The 22,824-nt window shown below is 39.1% G+C and overlaps 1 protein-coding gene across 1 annotated transcript in view; it reads right to left on the bottom strand.

Annotated features, from left to right (window-relative positions):
* Positions 1-354: 354 nt before the first annotated feature.
* LOC140229766 (uncharacterized) overlaps positions 355-22,824 on the bottom strand; it is a 31,675-nt gene continuing 9,205 nt past the window's right edge. Inside the window, exons 5-11 of the mRNA XM_072310001.1 lie at positions 11,311-11,391; positions 6,635-6,749; positions 4,822-5,213; positions 3,670-3,915; positions 2,598-2,823; positions 1,407-1,515; positions 355-486 (exon numbers count right to left, since the gene is read on the bottom strand). Coding sequence (XP_072166102.1) covers positions 441-486; positions 1,407-1,515; positions 2,598-2,823; positions 3,670-3,915; positions 4,822-5,213; positions 6,635-6,749; positions 11,311-11,391 — 1,215 coding nt within the window. The 3' untranslated portion in view covers positions 355-440. The remainder of the gene's footprint in view (positions 487-1,406; positions 1,516-2,597; positions 2,824-3,669; positions 3,916-4,821; positions 5,214-6,634; positions 6,750-11,310; positions 11,392-22,824) is intronic.

Here is a 22,824-nt window from a genome sequence, read left to right as displayed (position 1 = left end):
TATCTCTGTTATGAAATCGAAATGTCTCGTCACCATGATTAGCTGATTAGAGATTTGCTTCTCGGTTACACAAGTCCTCTTTTGTGTTTACACTCACACTTACGGAGAATCTGGGACTTCAAATAATCAAACAGACTTGTGGGCAAGACTACTGGTCCCGTTGCATAAAACTTTTTTAGCAACCTTAAAAAATTCAGGTTGGGATTTGCCCAACCTGAATTTTTTAAGGTTACTAACCTCAGAATGTAAAATCCGTTGCATAAAAACTCTGGTTGGGAGCTTCCAACCGGAATTTTGTGATTTCAACCGGAAAAAAATCCGGTTGGAGTTTTATGCAACGGGCCCAAGGGGCTGGGGGAGGGGGGGAAGATATCTTCTTGCGGCAGACTCGTCCTGGAAATTACCAGACATACAGCTGAAGTGGCGTCAGCTCCGAATCTTTATGTAGGGTCTTCAGTGCCTGCTCCTGGATAGTGCACCGACCTACTGGAAGTGACAAAAGTAAATGATCACAAGATATGAAGAAGACTAGAATCTTAAAGGCATTGTTTACCATTTGCAGATGAAACAAAAACCCAATTTTAGTGCTTCAAAATAGTTCTAAAATGTGAGTTAGGGATAGAAACAACCAGTGTATAAAAGTTAATCAGTATAATCAATGTTGAGCATTGTTAAATATATACAAAATGTGAACAATAGTCAAAATAACACTGTTTCTAGACCAAACCGTCTACAGTTACGGTTTAGTGAGAAAATAGTGATATCTCCTAATATTTTAGACTATATTCCAAAATTGTTATAAGGTAGGATGTTTTGTGATACAACTGACATACACATACAGTGTATGCATTAGATTTGATAACTCAAACATTTTTTTTTTAATCACTGCTCTCAATGGTAAACAGTACCTTTAAATCAATGTTTTAAAGCAGAGTCTCTTGCTGTATTCACAGCAAACTCATGAGCAATTCTTGCCCAGCTTTCGTAAATCAGGAAAAGATTTTCCTACCCAAACAAGGTCCTTGTATCGTCCCACATGAAGATGCATGTTGGTTTCTCTGACATTAAATCTTAATATCATTGTACATGGTACACAGTCAAGGGTTAAAATGTAATGTTTACACAAAAATGTTGACTTTACAATAATGATACAAGCAATATATTAGCTAGACAGCACAACAGCCGAGAAACGGCTACGAATTTACTCTCTCAAATTTCACACATACATTGTACTAATTTGATATACTCACCAAATCAACTTGAAATTTGATGCGTTTGATTCAAATAAATCATGAATCCAAAGTTGCATTTTGAATTATATTCTAAGCAATAATTGTCAAATGAAAAGGAAAGTCTCTCTCAACAAATCAATTTTCCCAAATGATTTGTCTCTAAAACCAACTCACCTCTTGAAAATGATCTGCCGGTGCATCCGCTTGGCTTCATTATTCAGCTTGGTGCGAATTGCATCCTTCACTGCCCTGACCGGTACACCGGTCACTCGCTGGACATAATCTACAAGGCAACCAGAAAAGTATAATTAGGCTGGAATGTTAGTTGTGTCTAGCCTGAGCAAATGTTCATGGCCCTATAACTGCATCAATTTGCATCACAATATACTTCAATACTCAAGCTTCATGATCAAAGTTGAATGATATAGGAAAAGTCCACTGTGTTGCAGGACTACTTTACAAATATTACTCATTGCAAAATTCACAAAAAAAAAAAACATACAAAATATGTTGAATATACGGGATGTGTTAAAAATCCAACCTGCCACTCTTGCTTAAAACATGGCATGGAGTTGATTTTCCTATCATAATTTCTAAGCACGCATGGACAAATGCGCACGAGATTTCTTTTGATTGTTCAAGAACCTGTTCTTGTTTTGTAGATCAGACTTGTCTTCTACCATCAGATACGAAAGAATGCATAATGTCTGGTTGCAATTTCTGCAATGATTAAAGGGATGGTATAGTTTCAGTTGAGATGGGGTTTTCCAACTTTTTTCTGAGAAAATGAGAAACCTCTTATAAAACATGGAATAGCATACAATTCTAAGAGGAATTCAAAGTTTATTTGATGAAAATTGGTTTTCAAAAATGGCTGAGATATCCAAAATCACAGATTTCCTAATAAAAGGTGGGACCCATCTTTTATCAGGACCACTTTGTTTTACTTCGTTTTTGGATATCCCAGCCATTTCAAAACCAATTTCCATCAAATGAGCCTTGAATTCCTCTTAGATTTGTATGCTCTTTAAGATTTCATAAAGTGGATTCTGATTACCTCGCATAGAAGTTAACAGCTGAATTCACACCTCAAACAATAGTATATCACATTTTAACATTTCGTAAGTGGTATACAGTTATCTCACAAATAGTTAAAATCAGAATCCCTCATCTTCACCAAAACTACACCATCACTTTACCCCGTTGAGAACGAGTCCCGAGTATACTCGGGCAGGTGTGTATGGGAAATGCGTGTTGTAGCAAAATCAAACTGTCCTCAACGAGTTAAAGTCCCAATTCTGAACATGAGCAGAACCCCTACAGAACTCCCGTGCCATTTGTCTGTTGCTTCATCTCAATACCCACCAATGATAGCTTCCACTTTGTCTGGGTCCAGCCGGGTCTTGTTGGTCGGGAGTCCCGTCGTCCTGGAGATGGAGTGACTGGTCCCGCCCAGCGTCGACCGGCTCAGCACCTTCCGCGAGAAGAGACACATCAGGAGGTCGGAGGTCAGCTTGCGGAAGTTGGTGTGGTTGCAGCGGTCAAGCAGCTTCTTGTCCACTTTGACCCGGTTGCTCAGCGTGATCTCAATCTGTGGAAACGCAGGGCAGATTGGAGAGCAAAAACAGATGTCTCATATTTGAAAAATTATTGTGAATGTTAACATGGAAGGATACAAAAAGACAGACTAATGACAACGTCCTTTAATATTCCTCTAAATTTGTCACTGAGAAATGTAAATCTATCTAATGGTCACGATCTTACTACCAAAGACAAACTGTTAACAAAGAAAATTACAATAAACACAAAAAAAGTGAAGGACATCATGGAAGTGTTAAATTAATGAATTTTACTGATTGTGACCCCAATGCCCCCCCCCCCCCCGAAAACAAACAAACAAACAAACAAAAAAGATATAACACTTACAATTGTAAGAACAACTATGTGTCCATCTCAGGATCTGGTGATTGTTAAAATCCAATTCACAATCACATGTGTACCTCTTCAACTAAAGCTGAAAACCATATAGCTTGCCTATTTAAAGGCAACTTTAACATTACAACAAGAAATGCACACATATTGGATTCTAGACCAGATTAGAGACTCTCTACCTATACAAGTAGCATGACATAATGTCGTACTCTAAAACCAGAAATATCTGCGGCATGAAACGTTTTGCAAATTGAAGCCCGAGGCCTTTTAAACTGCACAAAACTTTTGCACATTGCCACTGGCATTTGATGCATTGTGTGGGGGAAAAAAAAAAAAAAAAAAAAAAAAAACTTTTGTGTGCATTTCATTTCCACGGATCTTGGATAATCGCAAAATTTGCGCAAGCTTTTTGCACAAGAAAATTTTTGGTTTTCCAGCATGCCAGTCAGATACTGAGGTCACGTCTAGTTGGGAATTCCCCCAAAATTTCTGAGGGGTGACATACCGTCTCTTCCGTCTGTTTAGCCCCCGCTCTGGGCGGCACCTTGCCCCTCATCCTCATCATGGTAGGTGGTGCCATTCCGGACAGCACCACCTGGGAGGGTGACTGGGGGACCTGACTGGGCAGGCTCTGCTGCAGCATGGCTAGCTGGGACGGTGCCCCTGGTGGTACCATCGGTGTCGGGTTGGCTAAAGTCATCTGGATGCTCGGCGCCAGGACAGGAACCACTGGTGCTCTTGGAATGTGCACCTGCAACATGACAGAATAAAGGGCACTAACATTATTTATCAAGATATACATCAAATGCTGAGAAAATGTTCTTTAAAAAAAAAAGAGCAACCAGAAGTTAATTATCCCATGTGTTCCATGTTGATCTAACATCAACTCTGACAACACATCATACAACTGTTGCACCTATTAAAAACACGATACAATAAATGGCTCAGTGCAGATAGTGAGTTTGACCATTATACCACTCATTAAATGCCTTGTAAATATAGTTTCTTATTGAAGTAGTGAATTCATAAATGATGACTAACCTTTACTTTGCTGTCATGTTTTATCATTGCTGTTCTAAGGATAGAGAGTCAGTAAATGTTTTACGTTTTAAATCTGATACCTAGCATTAATCACAAACGAGTTTGAAAGAAACTCCCCATGATACTGTTATGTTTTAGCAAAAGAATGGACACATTGGGGAAAGATAAGTGTCGGCTGCTTACGGAAAATTATATGAGATTGTTACCGCTGCTAAGGATGTTATATTTTTGCCACCAATGGTTTGCTTGTTTGTATGTTTATTTGTTTGCAAAACAACTCAAAAAGTTATATGACAGACTTTGATTGCTGCTTTTTATCCATTAATTCTTTTATTTATTTATTTTTTGATGAAATGGTGGTAATGACACAAGGAAGAGAGAATTAAATTTTGGTAACAGTCCAGATAATCATCTGGATCCAGGAATCTTTTTGAATATCATGGGAGGAAATCACAATATATACTGTACATGTAGGTAGAAATGAGCAGCTTGGTGGAGGTCTGTGTTCTCAGAGTGCCTTTCTAATCTCTGATGTTTTGCAGTATTATCAATTCCGTATATAAAGAGGAATGGCTCAGAGTTTCACATGATAATGAGAGGACAAGCTAAGACTGACCGGCTGCTGGGAAACCTGCTGAATGGTCAAAGGTGGAAGGAGCTCCTGCTCTACCACAGTGACCGGTGGTTGGCTGGTCTGGGGGATGGCCATCCGGTCCACGATGGACATCTGTGAGACGGTAGTCGGCACGCCGGACTTAGGCACCTCCTGCGGGACCATCACCGTGGCGATCTCGGAGATGGGAGGGGCGCCGTCGGCGTCGCCGGGCGTCGACGAGATGGTGTACGCCGCTGGCTCCTCGTTGGCCAGGCTATGGCATTTGGAGATGGTGATGGTGGAGGGGGTGGACGAGGGGGTCTGGACAGCGGGCAGTGTGGCTGAGGTGCCCTGACCAGAGCCGGCTTCCTGGGGATGCTCCCCTCTCAGGGAAGCAAGAAGACTGGGAAGAGCTGGAATGGGGAGAAGCGAAAAAAACAAACAAACAAACATTTCATTCTCTCTACGTCAATGATAGAACCCAAGTATAAAGTGACATATTGAGGTATTCCTCCTAACTTCACCAACAAGTGCACTTTAGGATTAAACTTCACCTACTTTCTGCATGAATATATAGCTGAGAATCTTTCTTGTTTCCTCTTCCATTACTCTCTGCAGGAATTTATTTGTAGAAATACAGGATAAGGGGGCAGTCAGCACAAGTTGGAAAATATTGTGATTTATAGAATGCCTCTTTTCAGATGTTTTCTCATTTATCCACAGAAAGACATGTTTTATTGTTACACATTTAATGTTGTTATGTAATGTTGTGCCGGTTGTATTATTTTACTTGCATTTCATGACTTGTACACCTTGCAAGTTGAAGGGGTTTTATCATCTCTTTCCAGTCACCCCATCACCCCCCTCCCCCCCAAAAAAAGGAAAACTTTCTTATCTTGAAATACCTATTTATCCACACAAATCCATCCATACAAATGTTTGTGCATTATGCCAGAGTCCTGCATCAATCCCCACTTCTATATTTAAAGGACAAGTCCACCTTCATATACATAAGGATTGAGAGAATGCTGCAATATTTGTAGAACACATCAGTGAAAGTTTGAGGAAAATTGGACAATCCGTTCAAAAGTTACAAATATTTTAAGTATCTGCGCAGTCACTGCTGGAAGAGAAGACTACTACAGTGTATGATGTCACATGCATACAACTATCAGGAAAATAAAAAGAGAATTTCACAAAACTTTACTTTTTTAATAAAGTGCACATTTCTTCGACTTGCAACGGACGTATGTTAAGGGTAATAGTATTCCCCCTGCCTTCTGAAAGAGAGAAGTTGAGTGTTCTTTTGTTATGCGAGAAAAATGGAAATATGTTGAATTTTCTTTATTCTTTCTTTATATCGTTGTACTTATGTGACATCACAAGCTATAGTAGTCTTTTCATCCAGCCGTGACTGAGCAGAAACTTCAAAAATTCATAACTTTTTAACGGATTGTCCGATTTTCCTCGAACTCTCACTGATGTGTTTTACTAATATTGCTGCATTCACTCAACCCACATGTCTATGAAGGTGAACTTGTCCTTTAATGATATATGGTTGTAGTGCACAATTTTGACTTCTTGCTATACATGGACCACATGTTACAAATTAGATGAGAGTGTGCAAAATGGTAAAAAGGACATAGTACTCTATTCCTGTTGCATCACGCATTGCTCTATGTTTGCAAACTGTCCCATTCATTTGACTTCATTCACTGAGAATTACACCCCAAAATAATATCAAATCAACCAACAAATCAAATCAAGCAATAACCAGCGCCAATTGATAAAGTCTATTCTAACCAACTCCCAGTCTAATCGAATCCATCATTACCATCATTGAGGGCAATAGTTTCCACGAGGCGGTCCACCTTGTTGCGGAGTTCCGTGTTCTCCTTCCTCAAAGCTTCATTCTCCTCCCGCAAGACCGACAGCTCATCATCCGGAAACTGTACGGAGATGCCATGAATAAGTTTTGCGGTATTAAAAGAGATGACAAAAGAGATAAATCTCTCGCCAAAGCTCATGTTGGGAGATTCTATGTCACTAAAAGTGGCTCTGATCTGCACACATTACGAAAAATAAAAATGATGATAATTCACAATGATGTGCCTTGCCTTGACACAGTGATCATCATACACGTGGATTAGATTACTGTAAAGTCTGTAAATGAGTGAGATAACATATGTCTGTAGATGCTGCCTTATTCTTCAAATCTTGTAGCTAGAAAAAAGGATTGAAGTTTCTGCACATATACTCTTTTGGAGAAGGTCCTGCATGAACCATTCTAAACATATAGAATAGACATTTTTCTACATCTCCTAATTCTTCATGAAAAGAATAACTGATTAGTGATTGATTTAAGAAGAGTTCTTAAAGTTGGCTTCTGTCTTTGAGAAATAAAAAGACAAAATGTGGAGAAACCCATCTGTTTGTGCACCCTATCTATGAAAGATAAGTTCATTGGTAACATGCACATGGGAATTTCTTGAATGCAAATTGAGTACCTGAATATAAGAACGACCCAAGTCCTTGGAAGACCATTTTGAGTAAACTTAAAAAAACTTCATATCTTTATTATTTGTCCAATAATATTCTATTCAACTGTGATGGGAAGGCAACATTAAATACAAATTAGAACATATATTATTATGACAATTAACATTTACATTAATTGTGGAGAGGCCATTTTGTGCGATGGACTTGGGTCGTTCTTTGAATCATACACTGATATTCTGCAATAGAGATGAGAGAAGGATGAGAGAGGGCGCTATAATATGAATGTAAGAATGACCCAAGTCCTTCATTCTTACATTCATATAAGATTTCGCTCATTCATTTCAGGCACTTCCGGGGTAACTACATGTACGACAGGGATCTCGCCAGCGTATATCACCCTTGTCGGCCCCGACAAGCGTGCGGTTTGAAGAAGCAATTGCCGACAAGGGTAAAACTTGCCGACAAGGGTAGCACCACGCGTGAACTTGCCGACAAGGGTAACTTGCTTGACGAGCTAAGTTCGGACCAATTTCTCGCCTTTTTCAGTCTTTATTATCTGGCTAGAAAAGAAGCTAGATGTTGAAAGCAGCAGCAGTTTACATACTTATACAAGCGCAAAAATTTATCTACGCAGTCACCGCACCGATCACTGCACAACAACGCGGCTCAACAGAGCGACGTACTAGCTGATACACACCACATCACACACTTGCTCACTCGCATGCGCTCTGATTTGGGATCCACACACACATGCACAAGCACCCAGCCGGCCACTTACAGCTGCCTGCGTGTACAACGGTACAGTGTATTGTGAGAGGGAGAGAGAGGACGGAAAGAGAGGGTCGGAGGCCGAAGGAGGCTGAGGAAGGCTGACACGTGCTCGCTTGTTGTCACGCTTGTTGTCGGGTTACGCAAAAACAAACGATATGAAATGCATGCCCCCCTCGCCTCCGCCAAAGGTTGTATTTTTTTTATTTTTTTTGCTGCTTTGGTTTGTTTGTTAGTTTGTCTGCCTGTCTGTCTCTCTATTCGCAAAATAAGTCAAATTTTGGGAACAGATTAGGATGAAATTTTCAGGAACAGTTACAGTTGGTTGGTAAAATGGCGCAAGGAACAGGTGATTAAATTTTGATAGTGAGCAGGATTTATAATACCATCGAAATTCACCGCCAGGATCCAGGATTTTTAGACTTTGTTTCGTATATTTGAAAGGATTCGTATCAATTCTTTAGGAAGCTGGCCATCGGCAATGATGCAAAATTAGATGCGTTCAAAGCATTGCCGCAGAGAGAAAATTAACTCCATTTTTCGTTTAAAAAAAAAGAAAAGAAAAAAGAACGTGCGATGGAGTAAGCAAATGCAAATTGTTATTTAGGTTTTGGTAGTTTCAGTGGGTTATTTTTTTTTTTATCTAAAAAGCCATGCGTTCCATTTTAGCCTTTTCAATTTCCATGGATTTGTAAACGTCATTCGTGAATATTCCATTTTCCTTCTCCGGGCCGAAATTTATAGTAATTCTGTCATGATGGTCTTTCAAGTTCAACGTACGTAATGCTCCACATGCTTCTGGGTTGGTTTGTTAAAAGGTGGGTTGGGGGCCTTCATGGGCAGAAAATAAATGGCTGATCATTCATCAATATTCCCAGTTGGTTTACATGCTATGTACACGCTGTTTACGACTACTGAAGCAAGGTGGCAGTACGCGCGACATTCTTTATCTGACACCTGGCTTTCGTGGAAATTTCGTGGAAATTTCCACAAGCCATGATATCAAGTTTCCCCACTGCTTGAGGTCGTGCTTTTTTTTTTTATTCTTCATTACGAACATCAATTTTTTCAACTTGAAAAGTGTAGATAATTTGCTTCGAGGATGTGTTTCTTTCTTTTTTTTCATTGCAGCGTCGGTAACATTTTGTTTTGTTCATCGTCCGTGCATGGCAGGGGTTCATGGGAGGAGAACGATAAGAATGACTGGGGAGATAATAAACTGAAAGAAGGAAGCATCTTTTGAGCGAGCTGTCTTTGTTTTTCTCTACACCAGCATCAGTTATCGCCACCAAGGTTCATTTTTTTTTTTCGTTACTCCGACAGATTAATGATAAAATGATGCTAGATTCTTTATTCTGAAGGTTCGTTAATACAAAAATGATTAAGAAAAATGTCCGTTCATTTCACGACGAAATCAGTTTTGTTATTTCGAACGTTCTGCCAGTGAAATTTCGGAATAAAACGACGGCACAAAACAGTGTGTTTTCGTACTCTAAGGGTCTGTTATTCCGACAGAAGTAGTTATGATGAAATGATAAATTGTAGATTCTTATTCTGAAGGTTCGTTAACCGAAAATTGAATAAAGAAAAATGTCCGTAAATTTCAAAACGAAATCAGTGCGTCATTTCGAACGTTTTGCCAGTGAAATTTGGAATAAAACAACTGCCCAAAAAAAAACAGTTGCACTTTTCTTACTCTTAGGGTTCGTTACTCCGACAGATTAATGATAAAACAATGCTATATTCCTTATTCTGAAGGTTCGTTAATCCAAAAATGATTTTAAAGAATGTCCGTTCATTTCACAACGAAATCAGTTTTGTTATTTCGAACGTTTCCGTCAGTGAAATTTCAGAATAAAACGACGGCCCCAAAACTGTTAGTTTTCTTTTACTCTGAAGGTTCGTTACTGCGAAAGAATAACGATAATACTTTAGATTCTTAATTCTGAACGATCGTTAATCGGAAAACGATAAAGAAGAAATGAAAACGGTTATAGTTTATTTACCCTCAGGGTTCGTTACTCCGACAGAATAATGGCAAAATAATACTCTACATTCTTAATTCTGAATGATCGTTAATAGAAAAATTATAAAGGAGAAAATATTCGTTTATATCCAAACGAAATCAGTTTTGTTATTTCGAATGTTCTGCCAGTATAATTTCGGAATACAACAACGGCCCCAAAACGGTGTTTTCTTATTCTGAAGGTTTTTTATTCTGAAACAATAACGATGATAGATGATAGATTCCCTTCTGAAGGTTCGTTGATCGGAAAATAATAAAGAAAAAATGCTTGTTAATCTTCGAACAAAATCAGTTTTATTTTGAACATTCATCTGTAGTACCGACCTTTGGTGTTGTTGTTGTTTTCGATTACAAACCTTCGAAGTACTCAGTAATGAATCGTTTCATTTTATGATTAAACAAACCTTCGGAATAATGACCATCATTACATTTAAAATTGTAGGACATCTCTTTGATGTCACGGCCAAACTACCGCAGTATACCCAGAAAGGAAAGAGCAACGATGTCCCGGAAGTTCTCGATCGCTTCTCGCGCATCTGCATGCAATAGGCCTACCACGTGGTCGAGCAGACGGCGAGAAAGCAACACGGCGCGCGTTGTTGCGATGCAGAGGCGGCTAATTATTGCAACAGTGAAACAGGAAAGGCCTAAAAGAAATCGGAACCTCCACCATCGGCACCTACGTCTCTTTCATTTACCGGTATTATTTAGGAACTGCCGCTAACATAAGGTATGGAGTTTCTGCATTGTTTCTGTGAGAATATGCCCCTCACAACGTTCATTACATCTCCGTGAGAATGTCGCATTTAGTGGCATTTTAGCGGCGATTTATCTGTGTTGTATTGAGCATTAGCGAAGGCTTCCGCGCTCCCGTACCCACCCCCAGAACAGCGCGCATAAATGCCGACAAGCGTGAAGAAATTCCTGGCGAGAACCCTGACGATTTATCATTTATACACAAGATGAGTCCATGCATAAGCTACAATTTCCCATGTCAAACTGAATTTGGCAAAAAATGGACTTGGTCATTCTTATATTCAGGTCTTCAATTGCATTTCTTTTTAAAAATTTAGATGAAGAAACTTTTTAATAGGTATGTTATGTTGATTTCTCTATGGTTTTTAGTGAGGATTAGAAACTGATCTAAAATATCTGGAGGGGGAGGGGAAGGGGGAAAGAGAGTGGGTTAACAGGAATGCGCTTGTCTTGAGACTTACCTGCATGCATGCATCCTTTTTCCCAGAGGTTGACGTCGTGCGACAAACAAATGGTTCTACTGCCCTCTGTTGTCTTCTCACCTACAGTCAGAGAAATGAATGTAGCAGAGCTCACATACAAAATACAATAAACGTTCACTGCACAAACAAGGAGCACAAAAGCCTCCCGACAGTAATGTTGCACAGACATCCCGTACATGTACAAAGTAGGTCACATTCCTTTGTATCGTATGACCCCTCACTTCCCCACAAAGCCAGGCAAAGCCAAAGTCAAATAATACTGTCTGTAAAAGAGTTCAAGGAGTTAGTCAGTCTGGAGTTCCACTTTCTGACCGTATTTGAAACGAGGTCAAACATTTACAAATCCAGAGAGGTATGAATTGCAAAATGTTTAAATGGCACCTTCTTATCTACAAACTGTATGAACATATTCATGTAATATCACCAAAAGTTCAATCATAGATGTACACTTTGTATTTTTTACACACCAAGTACAAGTACATGTAGGACACTGCATTTACTATCATACTCGTTCATTTCTTTCTTTCTTTCTTTCTTTCTTTTTTTTTTGGGGGGGGGGGAACAGAAAAAAAACATTTGGTGTCTAAATCATGCATTTCTACCCCATGTTGTTGCAATATTGCATCTCTGGGACCGACATATTTCTTGGACTGTCTTTTTATGGTGACACAACATTTGTTCCTGGGACAATTGTTCCAGTCTATACTTTCTTAAAGGACTTCAGGGTTAGGGTTGTGATAGGGTTTTAGGTTTAGTTTGATGTGAGGAATAGAATTAGTGTTAGGGTCATGTTTGTGGGTAGAATTTTACGTACTATGGCTCAGCGTGCAGTACTTGTTTTGATTTCTTGCCCCCATTGTTTCAGCCATGTACTGTACATGAGGCATTGATACACCACATTGTAATGGCACAATTTCTAGTGACAGAGTTTAGCATCATGTACGTATTAAGTCAAGTGGATGCAGGAGATGTGTGAAGTCAATGCATACAGTCCTATTAAAAGGCAATGAGATCATGTACGAGACCCCTATATTTAAACAGTCAGAGTAATAGACGGCTCCTTTCTTTCCTGAATGCTGTGAATAGCCTGTAGACATGTCACATTCTCAATTATCCCACAGAGGAGATCTCAAAATATATTTCAGTGCAACATACTGAAGATTTATAAACCTTTACCGCACAGCTATCAGCATGCTATGAAGGAACATACTGTAGGGCATAGCATTGCTGTTCCTGTTTAAAATGTTGATTGTTATGATTAAGAAAAAAAAAATGTGTCATATTATACAATATTCAACGCTAAACCGATGTAGAAATTGTGGGTCCATTTGCATTTGTATTGCTTTAAAGGTAGGGAATCCCATTTGCAGGCCTTAAATGAAGAGTTGTATACATTGTAAATACAGTGGTATGTTGAAGAGAGTATCATTTTAGAAACTCCCATTAAGTATTGAAAGTGGAAGGTAGCATTTAGTACATTTTTATTGACCGTTTGATTTTGAATTGAATTTTTTTCGGGGCTCACCGTAAATTCCAGTACATTACTAGGCTACCTTTGCAGACCCATCCATGCACTGCATGTGTATTCATCATGTATATTTTGTGAAGAAAGTTCATCAAAACTCACAAACATTTCTATATACATTCTTGCCACACACTCTATACATTATTACATCAGCTCTTATACTTTTAGATTTGTGTTTATAGATAAAAAATACAGAAGACTGCAACAAAAAGGCTAAGTGTGGCTGACACACAGAACTGTAGGCCTACTGAGTACTTGAGTTTTGTGCATTATTCAAATTGCAGATAACTGTTGACTTCCAAATTTCTCAGCAGTGGCCTAAACAAGTCCCCTGAGGTTCATATTTAATGTTTTGCTGCATTTTGGGAGGTCTGTGAAAGGTATCCCCTACCTTTAAAATCATTCAAAAACTGTTGTGGAAGGAACATGAACTGCTGACATACCCTGTATCTTTTCTCGTGTTTTTTCTTGTGAAATAACAAAGTCATCTGATTTAAAAAAAATATATACATAGCTTTCAAATCATCCAAGCCAAAGTTCACTTGAAATGCTTGAAGAAAAAAATGAGGAAGATGTGTGCACCGAAAGATTTGTTTGATGTTGTTTTTCAATCATTTTCTTTGAGGAGTGGGGGCATTAGCTGTAATGTAATTACCATGGCAATAAACTTTCTCCCATTCTCAAAAAATAAGAAAATGTGTGTCTTGCATATCCATATATTGATTTCAAAATAATCAAAATTACTAAGTGAATACAATGTGATGTTTGCATAAATAAATAAAAAATAGAAATAAAAATAAAAAGCACCACAAACCTGTAGAAGAATTTTGCTCCAGTACAAGCTTTTAGAATATCAACAGGAAGTCGCGATTTGCAAAAAATTAGACCCGCTTTAAAATATAAATGGCGCATTACCCATGACCACCTAACATATGTAGACTGATTTAAGACACCCCTTTCAAATGTTACTTGGAGCGGGTTGCAATACTTCATCTGGTGGGAGTACGTGTATAATTATGTTCATATACATAGTAGTTATTATGACTCCCCCTCCCCCCCCCCCCCCCCCCCAGCATAAAGGGATATTCATGTGACCCCAACCTACATTGTACAAGCTTACATTGAATGTATGCAGACACTGCACATATTTTTAGTTCATTATGTGTGTAGACATATACACAAAGAAACTTCTACTGGGTGTGGGTATACTGTACCCAGACAAAATGCCATCATGTTCAGGGTATTGTGTTCACATGCCTGTCTTCTTTGCTGTTTAATGGTTTTTTTTTCGTGCAGACACCCAAGTGTACTTTGTGGCCCTTAGAGAAGCATTTCTTCTCAAACTTGTACACAACATCAGATGCACAAAGCATCGGATACACACATGATTGGGCGCACAAGAAATTATGTCTGCCGTGGTAGATTACATTCAAATACAATGCAGAAACAGCATTAGGAACATACCATGTACCATGGCATACTTGTATCACAGAAAAAAAAAAAAATGAGGAAAAACAAGAAAAACAGAAACCACAAAGAAAGGGGAGCAGTAACTCATTTTCCCCACCTCCCTCATTCATTCTCCCTGATCTGTCATCCATAACATACCGACATCGTATATTAAAAGATGAGTAAAAATACAATAGTATACTGTGTATGTAACACAATACACAAATTTGTGAAAACCTACTTGTAGATGTGGACAAGAGGTTTGTGGTAGCACCATGTACAAAGTCGTCCTTGAAAGTACGAAAGAAGACCCTAGAAAGATGGCGTTACCACAAACCTCTCACCCCCATAATACCGTGTACATCACCATGCAAACTTTCAAGCAACACGTCCCACAGGTGTTAAGATGAGTGTGTGTTATGTTGTACATACGTATGTGTTGACACTATCGAATATGCAACATACGTACATGTACAATGTACATAATGTGCACCTCCCACTGAAAGGGACACATTAATGGAATAAATAATAACTGGCGTGGGAAGGAACTAGACAGAGAATGCTCTTTCCTTAAGCTTTTACAACAGAGATTTGCTACTGAGGGACTGAATAACAACTCTCTTATGTACAATGTACATTATTCAAACTCAACAGAACATACTGCATTTCACCAAAAAAAAAACATGTCGCTACACTGTATTACTGTACTACATTGTACATGGGACAGGTAGAGTATACTGTACTTTAAAGGGAAGCAGTCCTGAGATTTTCACTGTAATGATAATTAAGAAGAGTAAAAAACATAACCTTTCACTAGTTTATACGCGTGGAAATGAAAAACTGTCTCCGTACGCGATTTTTGAAAAATAATTCCTGCAAGCGATCGTGTAAGAGCCGGCAAAAAGATGGTACGTCATGCATGCCCTACTCACCAAGTTGACAGCCGTGCCTCTAAAAACCAATTTAAGTGTTGAAATGATTAGTTGCAATTTTATCATATAATGTGAAAGTTTGTGGTTTTATTATTTCAAACAAAATATTTCAAGCTTAGATATATATAATTTATGAAAAATTGATATTTTTAACATAAATTTATATGTATTTTTAAACCAAATATACAATGAACTTGACATCAAATAGGCACGGTCCTTTTCTAGCTTCCATCCGTGATGCATACTTCTTAGCGTAGAAACCACTCTCGCGCGCGAATTCTTACCATACTAATGTACACAACACTCCGTCTAGCTGATTTTGCCGAAGATAACCTGTGCATGAGAGAGTCGAATTCTTCAAAGAATATATTGTTTGTATCTCAATATTTCTGTAAGTAGTCAGATATCGCCTTTCCTCGAAAAAAAAACTATGACGTGAGCCGGGAAGGGTAAACACAGGGGGTCGTAGGGATATGATTTCGCTCCACTATAATTTGCCGTGCCATGTCCAGTCGGCACTGGCAGCAGCTAGCGCAGTGGCACTGTACTGCAGTCCAACCCCGGCTGCAGCCCCACGGTAAAAGAAACATAGCTAGCCACTTTCCTTACCTCTCTACGCTTTTTTCCCTCGGTTCTCTTCGAAGTCGATGCTCGAGGTGTTTCTGTTTTATAACTCATGTGAGCAAATGGTCGGGATTGTATCTGGCTTCAGGAGTTTTCTCGGTTTATAACCGAGGGCCACAGCCTGCCGGTCCACGTAAAAACATCACTTCTCAAATGGTCCACGCACAGGTAGGTCACAACACGATATCGAGATTTTGTAGGCCCTTAAAGTTTCTTATGTTCGGCATCGTTGTACCGAGATTTCCCAGCTATACAGCTCACCTTTCACGATACTTTTGTGGGTCTGGGACGGAAAAAAGGATTTTCCTGGGAAATTTTCTGCACGATTCGAGCAAAACTACTGATGTAAGATAGCCTGACCAGACGACGCTGAATGCGGTCGCCCCTATAGTGTACTACAATGCAGGCCTGTAGCTGTGTAGAACCATGTCTACCTACAATCTGTACGTACTAGAACATGCATGAGCGGCGACAGGGCTGCAGCTGCGCTTGTGATAGACTGGAAAAGTGTGAAGGGCAAACCGCGTACGGGGTATCTACCGTAGATCTAGTTGTACCGTCCACACGTGTACTGTGCGAATGTAATACACAATACACACACACACACACACACACACACACACACACACACAACGTAGAAACAATGTCAAATACTACCAGTAGTAGCCACCGACGTCTTCATGCATCCGGGTAACTAGGGAGCGTACGGATAACGAGCAGAACATGCTCGTGATGTCTGACTCTCCACCAGGACTTGCTCATTAGCATATTCACCATGCAGATTCACACTTTTTCAACCAAAATTTACGAGCTTATTTGGTGATTTGAAAGTTTGTTTTCGGTGAAAGTAGTTCATTGGAGGTACCAACAACAACATATTTTTTTAAATTTCGTGAGGACTGCTTCCCTTTAAAAGGGAACACATGCTTCCAAACCAAATTTTTCTGTTTTCTGCATAAATTTGTGAATTTCTACATCACAGAAAAAGCACTTGCCAAGCCAAAACTGTATCTGCCCTATACAGTAATGTAATAAACAATGCTTAGTGTAATTTATTGACCCTGTAAATGTCATACAGTGTACATTTTGACTCAATGTAATATTAACCCTAAATGTGACACCACTTTAATTCTTCATGGAATAGCAACCTTAATGTAATTTTGATTCTCTGATGAAATATTGACCGTTCCTGTCAACATTCCAACTATAACGTATAACTGAAATGTTGACTCTAAAATGTAATTTACATGTACCTTCATGTACCGTAATGCATTCTAACCCTATACACGGCTCATAGACAGCCTGTAAAAGGTTAAACATTCTACGTAAATCTAATATGTATTAATATCCACCCTGGGTACCATTTTAACTTTAAATGAAATATCCATCCTCAGTGTAAAACACATTTTGTCCCTTAATATCCATCCTAAATGTAATTTAGCATTAAATGAATTATAAAAATCTGTAGACACCAAATGTAGGCCTACATTTAATACATCTAAATGTAATCATCACGTTCCCTGGTTGTAAACAGAAACCTGCCAATTCTTCTTGTTTCAAGTACATTTTTACAGGTAGCTGGTTTACATATGTTTTGTATCCATAATGTATCGATTGCAGTTTGCCATGCGAGTACTTGAATCATACCCCTTTCAGTAACTCACGCATTTTTGGCCAGAACTTGGCCCGAGCTAAATTGGCCCGCGCCGAGCAGTAAAAATTGCGTTCAGTAACTACAGCAGAGCCGCGCGCTACTTTTACGATGACCCGCCACTAAAGGGATAACTACCATGGTAACTGAACGTGCTCTCCGGCGGAGGCACGGCCAGGTAATTGTGACCTTTGACGACACAAGGAATTTTGGCCCTAGCCTGGCGCTGCTACCGTTCATAAACTCTTCGATCGGCACCAGGTCCAAGCCTGGCCTGTGCCTGGTGCTAGGCTGCAACAGCGCGAAAATAGTCTGCGCCTGGCGCAGGCCATTTTGGCCCCACCCATTCATAAACTCACAATTTTACGACTTAGACCCCGTTTACAGGGCGAGGCTCGGCCGCGGCTCGGCCGCGGCCGAGCCCAGCCCCGCTTCAGTGTAAACGCGCAAAAGGCCAAATGCGGGGCCAAAATTGGCCTCGCATTTGGCCTCGCTCTGGAGGTGGTCTCGGCCGCGGCCAAGCCGCGGCCGAGCCCGGCCTCTTCTTGGTGTAAACGCAAACTGGGCCAAATGCGCGGCCAATTTTAGTCTGGCTTCCAGACCCTCTGCCCATACTATTTCGCTATTCAGGATATTAACCCCCTCAACGTCGAAAGCTAGTATAGCTTAAGGTGGTTTTGTCCTGCAAAAGATTTTTCCTTCGGCAAAGGCCTTTGCCCGAACGGCGACACGGAATCCAGTTGGCAAAGGGTCTGAAAACCAGACTATACCAAATTGTGTTTTTTTACAAGCAGAGCGCCACTACGACAAAATATTGAAAGGTTTGAATTAAAAACGCGGCCGAGCCCAGCAGTGTAAACGGACAAAATTGCGAGGCTCGGCCGCGCAATTGAGGCCGGGCTCGGCCGCGGCCGAGCCTGGCCCCGCACTGTAAACGGGGTCTTACATGTAGCTCGGGCCTGGTCCAAGCCAAGAGGGTTACTGAAAGGGTTATAAGTCAGTCTTACATCATAAAGGAAAAATGGAGTGAGTCTTAAGAATAAGATTGTGATTAATGATACAGCACTTTTCTGTAATAACAACATGGAATTTGGATTTACAAAACACATTTAATTTCTACCTGCAATAATGTGATCATGGTCATTAATGAATTACATGGTATGTTGTTTTTTCAGTACTGGTATGCATTACATTGTACATGTAGGTGTGCATTTGCACTTCAAACTATAAACTATGAAATATGAGTCATTTTATTCACCTGGAAATGTACAAGTAGCTACATTATGTAAGCACCCACAGAACCCAAGATGACAACTTATACATCTATAGGCAGAATATTCTTTTCATTACTTTTTTAATACATGCCACATCCGGCAAATGTCTGGCATAGTATGTGCACAAAATGCAATCGGGTTTTTAAATATTAAGAGAGTGAGCCTCGTCAGTAGCTACATGTGTTTCTTGAATTGTTTTTGTAAAAAAAAAAAAAAAAAATTGAAAAAACATACAAAGACAAAACAACAACATTTAAACAGAGTTTTGTTTTGTCTCATTTTGTCTTTTTGTTGCTTTTTAGCCAGTGTTAACAAGAGTGATTGCTGTTGTTATGGCAACTCAACATCTCCTAATTAGTATTAACTGGGAAATCACCAAATTGTGCAGATCTAAGTGGGATAACTTTTAAATTTGAAGTAAAATTTGTAATGCATAGAAAACAACAAGAGAAATCACACATCGGTCTTTTCAGAAAATATGACAGTCTCCAACTAAATATTGTATCAGCCATATATTTTGTGAGTCTAAATTTTTGCGAATTGGATATTCCCAACGATTTCACAAGTGGTTAAATTCGCAATCATGAAAGGATCGTGAATGGAGAAATGTACACGCGTATATGTACAGTAACATTCACATCGGAATCAGAGTCAATATTTTTGCGTCTTTAATTTCGCGAATAGCACCCGACTCTCGAAATTCGGGAAATATTTGGCGTATATATACAGTACACTGAACATTACGTCCTGCCTGGTATACAGGGTACAAGTACAACATTGTACATCTTCGAGGATAGTCACTACAAAATCCTACTGCTAGCATTTTTATTGCACATTAAGCATTGGAAGCCTACAGAGCAGACCAACATTAACCCACAAACACCCAGAGCTCTCTTGCCATGTGAACTTTAACTCTCTGAAGGAAACAGTGTACCCACTGTAAATGCAAAAATTTTCGCGATTTCACCATTTCGCACTATTTTTGGCTAGCTCAAATTCTAAGGCCCACAAAAATATCTTTACAATTTTCTCTGCACATTTTGAATGGGTTGACAGTAGTGCAGTACAAATTCAAGAAGATCAACGTTGATCCTATAGAGGGTGATACGGGACTGTTCGACTAGAAACATTTGTGGTATGAAACTTTCACTAATTGGAACCAACGGTTTTTCTCGCTGCACAAAACTTTCGCAAATTGCCATTGGCACTCAATGTATTGTATAGACAGAAAAAAAAATACAAATCTGCTCTTCGCAAAATTCATAATTAAAGTTCCAAGCACGAGAAAATTTCTGGATTTTCAGTACTTTTGTAATACACCCCTCTTTCCTCCCTCCCCCCCCCCCCACACACACACACACATGCACACATTAAAAAAAAAAAAATACAGACAGCTTTGGAAGATACAGTGATATTGAAGAGCGACAGACACAAGCACTTGAAGTGTGAGAGGTTAATAAGACTGTAGACACCCTACATGTATATTAATAACCAAACTCAGTAGCTCAGATACATGTAGTGCAAATTAAATAGCTCTACCAATAATTATCTCCTTTGTCTTTGTTCCAGCAAACAAATTTTTGTCATGAAATCTGTGGTTCCAGTGGCTGATTACACCAAGAAAGAGTGTTTTAGAATTCCTTTCTTCTTTAAATAAACTTTAAACATTAAAGTCACATTTCTGTTGTGTCAAGATTCGTTAGGGTGCATGTTTGTAAAGTCAGAATAGACACATGGATACCAAACTCGCTGGTAGAGTAATCTGTATCATATAAAGTTTATGCACATTCAAAACTTTGTGATCCAGGAACTAGTCTTACAAACTGAAAGGAATGATTTCTGGCCAGACATAAACCATGCCTAATCCTTTCATTCACTATCACAGGAAGATCAGGAAGTTTAGATTAGCAAAAATTTTACTTGTGTTATCTTAATGTTGTATGTCTGTCCATACAAACTACAACACCACAGAAGATCTACTACTTTACACAGAGTTGTTGTAACGTACTGAAGTATTTGCTCCAACAGTTGATTTAGTGTGCAAGTCAAGACGTAACTGCAAAGCCAATCTACATATTGCCACTGTACCATTGGCCTGCAAACTTTATCTATTTATTAAAAGTCCTGTGATAAAATGTTTATTTGATCAGGGCTGCCAACTCTCACTCATTGAGAGTGAGACTCACTCATTTTGGTCCTTTCTCACTCTAAAACTTTATTTCATTTGCATGCACTTCTATTGATCTCACTCATTTTGACTCCTAAATTATAGCATTGGCCTATGGGAGTCTCGCTCTCAACTAGTTTCCAATATTGGCAGCCCTGACTTGATGCCATAATGACAATGATAATGACGACATAATGACTAGTGTCGGCGCATCGTTACATTAGCATCGGTGATAAAACCAAGAAATCAGATGGCAGGTTGACCTCAAAAGTTATGACCTATTTTTGGTACCTGGTGTTGGGCCTGGTGTTAAATGTTGTCTGCGAGCTCCACTGTTTGGGTTGGCGATTAACATCCTTCTTCCCCATTGGCTAACACTAGCCTCTACGGATTATCATATTTGTCATAAAGTTCAGTGTTGGTGTTTAGCATTGCTACATGTATGGAGGCAAGACCCACATCCATGTCGCTGGATGCATGTTGAGCATGCAGGCAAAGTCTATATGCTAGTGCAATGGTCGCCCATGGAATGTACACAAATACTCTAGACATGGCTACACAAATCTGACCCTAGCAGCAAAATCAAGATCATCGTAATTTGAAGAAGGGATAAAATTTGTAGCATTTAATCTGTCTTCCCATTATGTGCCTAAAACTATTATTAAGCAGTCATGACTACATTGTTCATGATTTGACTTGAGCCAAGCACCATCACTTTTTTTTCAACACTCAATTCCAACACAAAACCGTGATAGTGTGAAGATAACACAATGTGTTGGGACAAATAATTGTGATCAGTATTGTTTGCATTTAATCTGACTACTGGCGTTGGAGATCAATTTAGGGCAGAAGTGTGGGAGATAACACTAGCACCAGCACTAGCACCAAACCTGAAACCACCCACTCTGTTTGTAAGGTGCTGGTACAGTCAGCAGGTGTTACGACACGCTACAGGTAGTAATTTCATATCTGAGACAGTGAACAAACACAGACTTGTATAATCCTAAACAGGAACACAGACAAAGCATTTTTTTTTTACATCCCACTGGGACACGAATAATCAGAAACACTGCTTCAATGACATGACATAATGGCAACACTCCTTTAATAGGGGGAATGAATACCATCATGGGTACAGTGTACTATTTTCACTGTTCAAACACCACCCACAGAGAACAAGACATTGGTTAAAGTAGGACACATTTCCTTTTTAAAGGTCCTGTTTACCTAATCTTGGGAGCAGTGATTTAAAAAGATTGTTCAGGATATCACATTTGATGCATATATTATGTAGGTCTGTTGTATCACAAAACATCCTACCATATAAGATTTTTGCAATTAAGCCTAACATAAGGAGATATCAAACCGTAACTGCAGACGGTTTAGTCTGGAAACATTTTTATTGTAACTATTGATCACATTGTGTGTATTTAACGATACGGATTCAAATTTTTACAGCGGTTGTTTCTATCCCTAACTCACATTTATGAACTATTTTGAACTATTAAAGCACTAATGCAGGGTTTTTGTTTCTTCTGCAAATGGTAAATTATGCCTTAAAGATTCCTACAAAAATCCCCCACAAAAAAAAAAAAAAAAAAATATATATATATATATATAGTACATAAATACACCAATGAATGTACAAGACTTGGGTATTCCCCATCCTCCGACCAGCCATGGAAACTAGTGTCCACATGTGTATGAAGAAATACCACGATAGTATACAATACATCATCTATGCAGAGCAATGCATTATTGTATTGTGCTGTAAATCTCTTGTATGGTACAGCTGTAAGTTACAGTTTCAATACTATAAAAATCGACAACAACCTTTTTTTCTCTTTTTTCTTCTTCATTTTATCAGGACA

This window comes from Diadema setosum, chromosome 6 (genome assembly GCF_964275005.1).
Source record: "Diadema setosum chromosome 6, eeDiaSeto1, whole genome shotgun sequence".
In the NCBI taxonomy this organism is placed as follows: Eukaryota; Metazoa; Echinodermata; class Echinoidea; order Diadematoida; family Diadematidae; genus Diadema; species Diadema setosum.
This window is presented reverse-complemented; position numbering and strand designations above follow the sequence as displayed.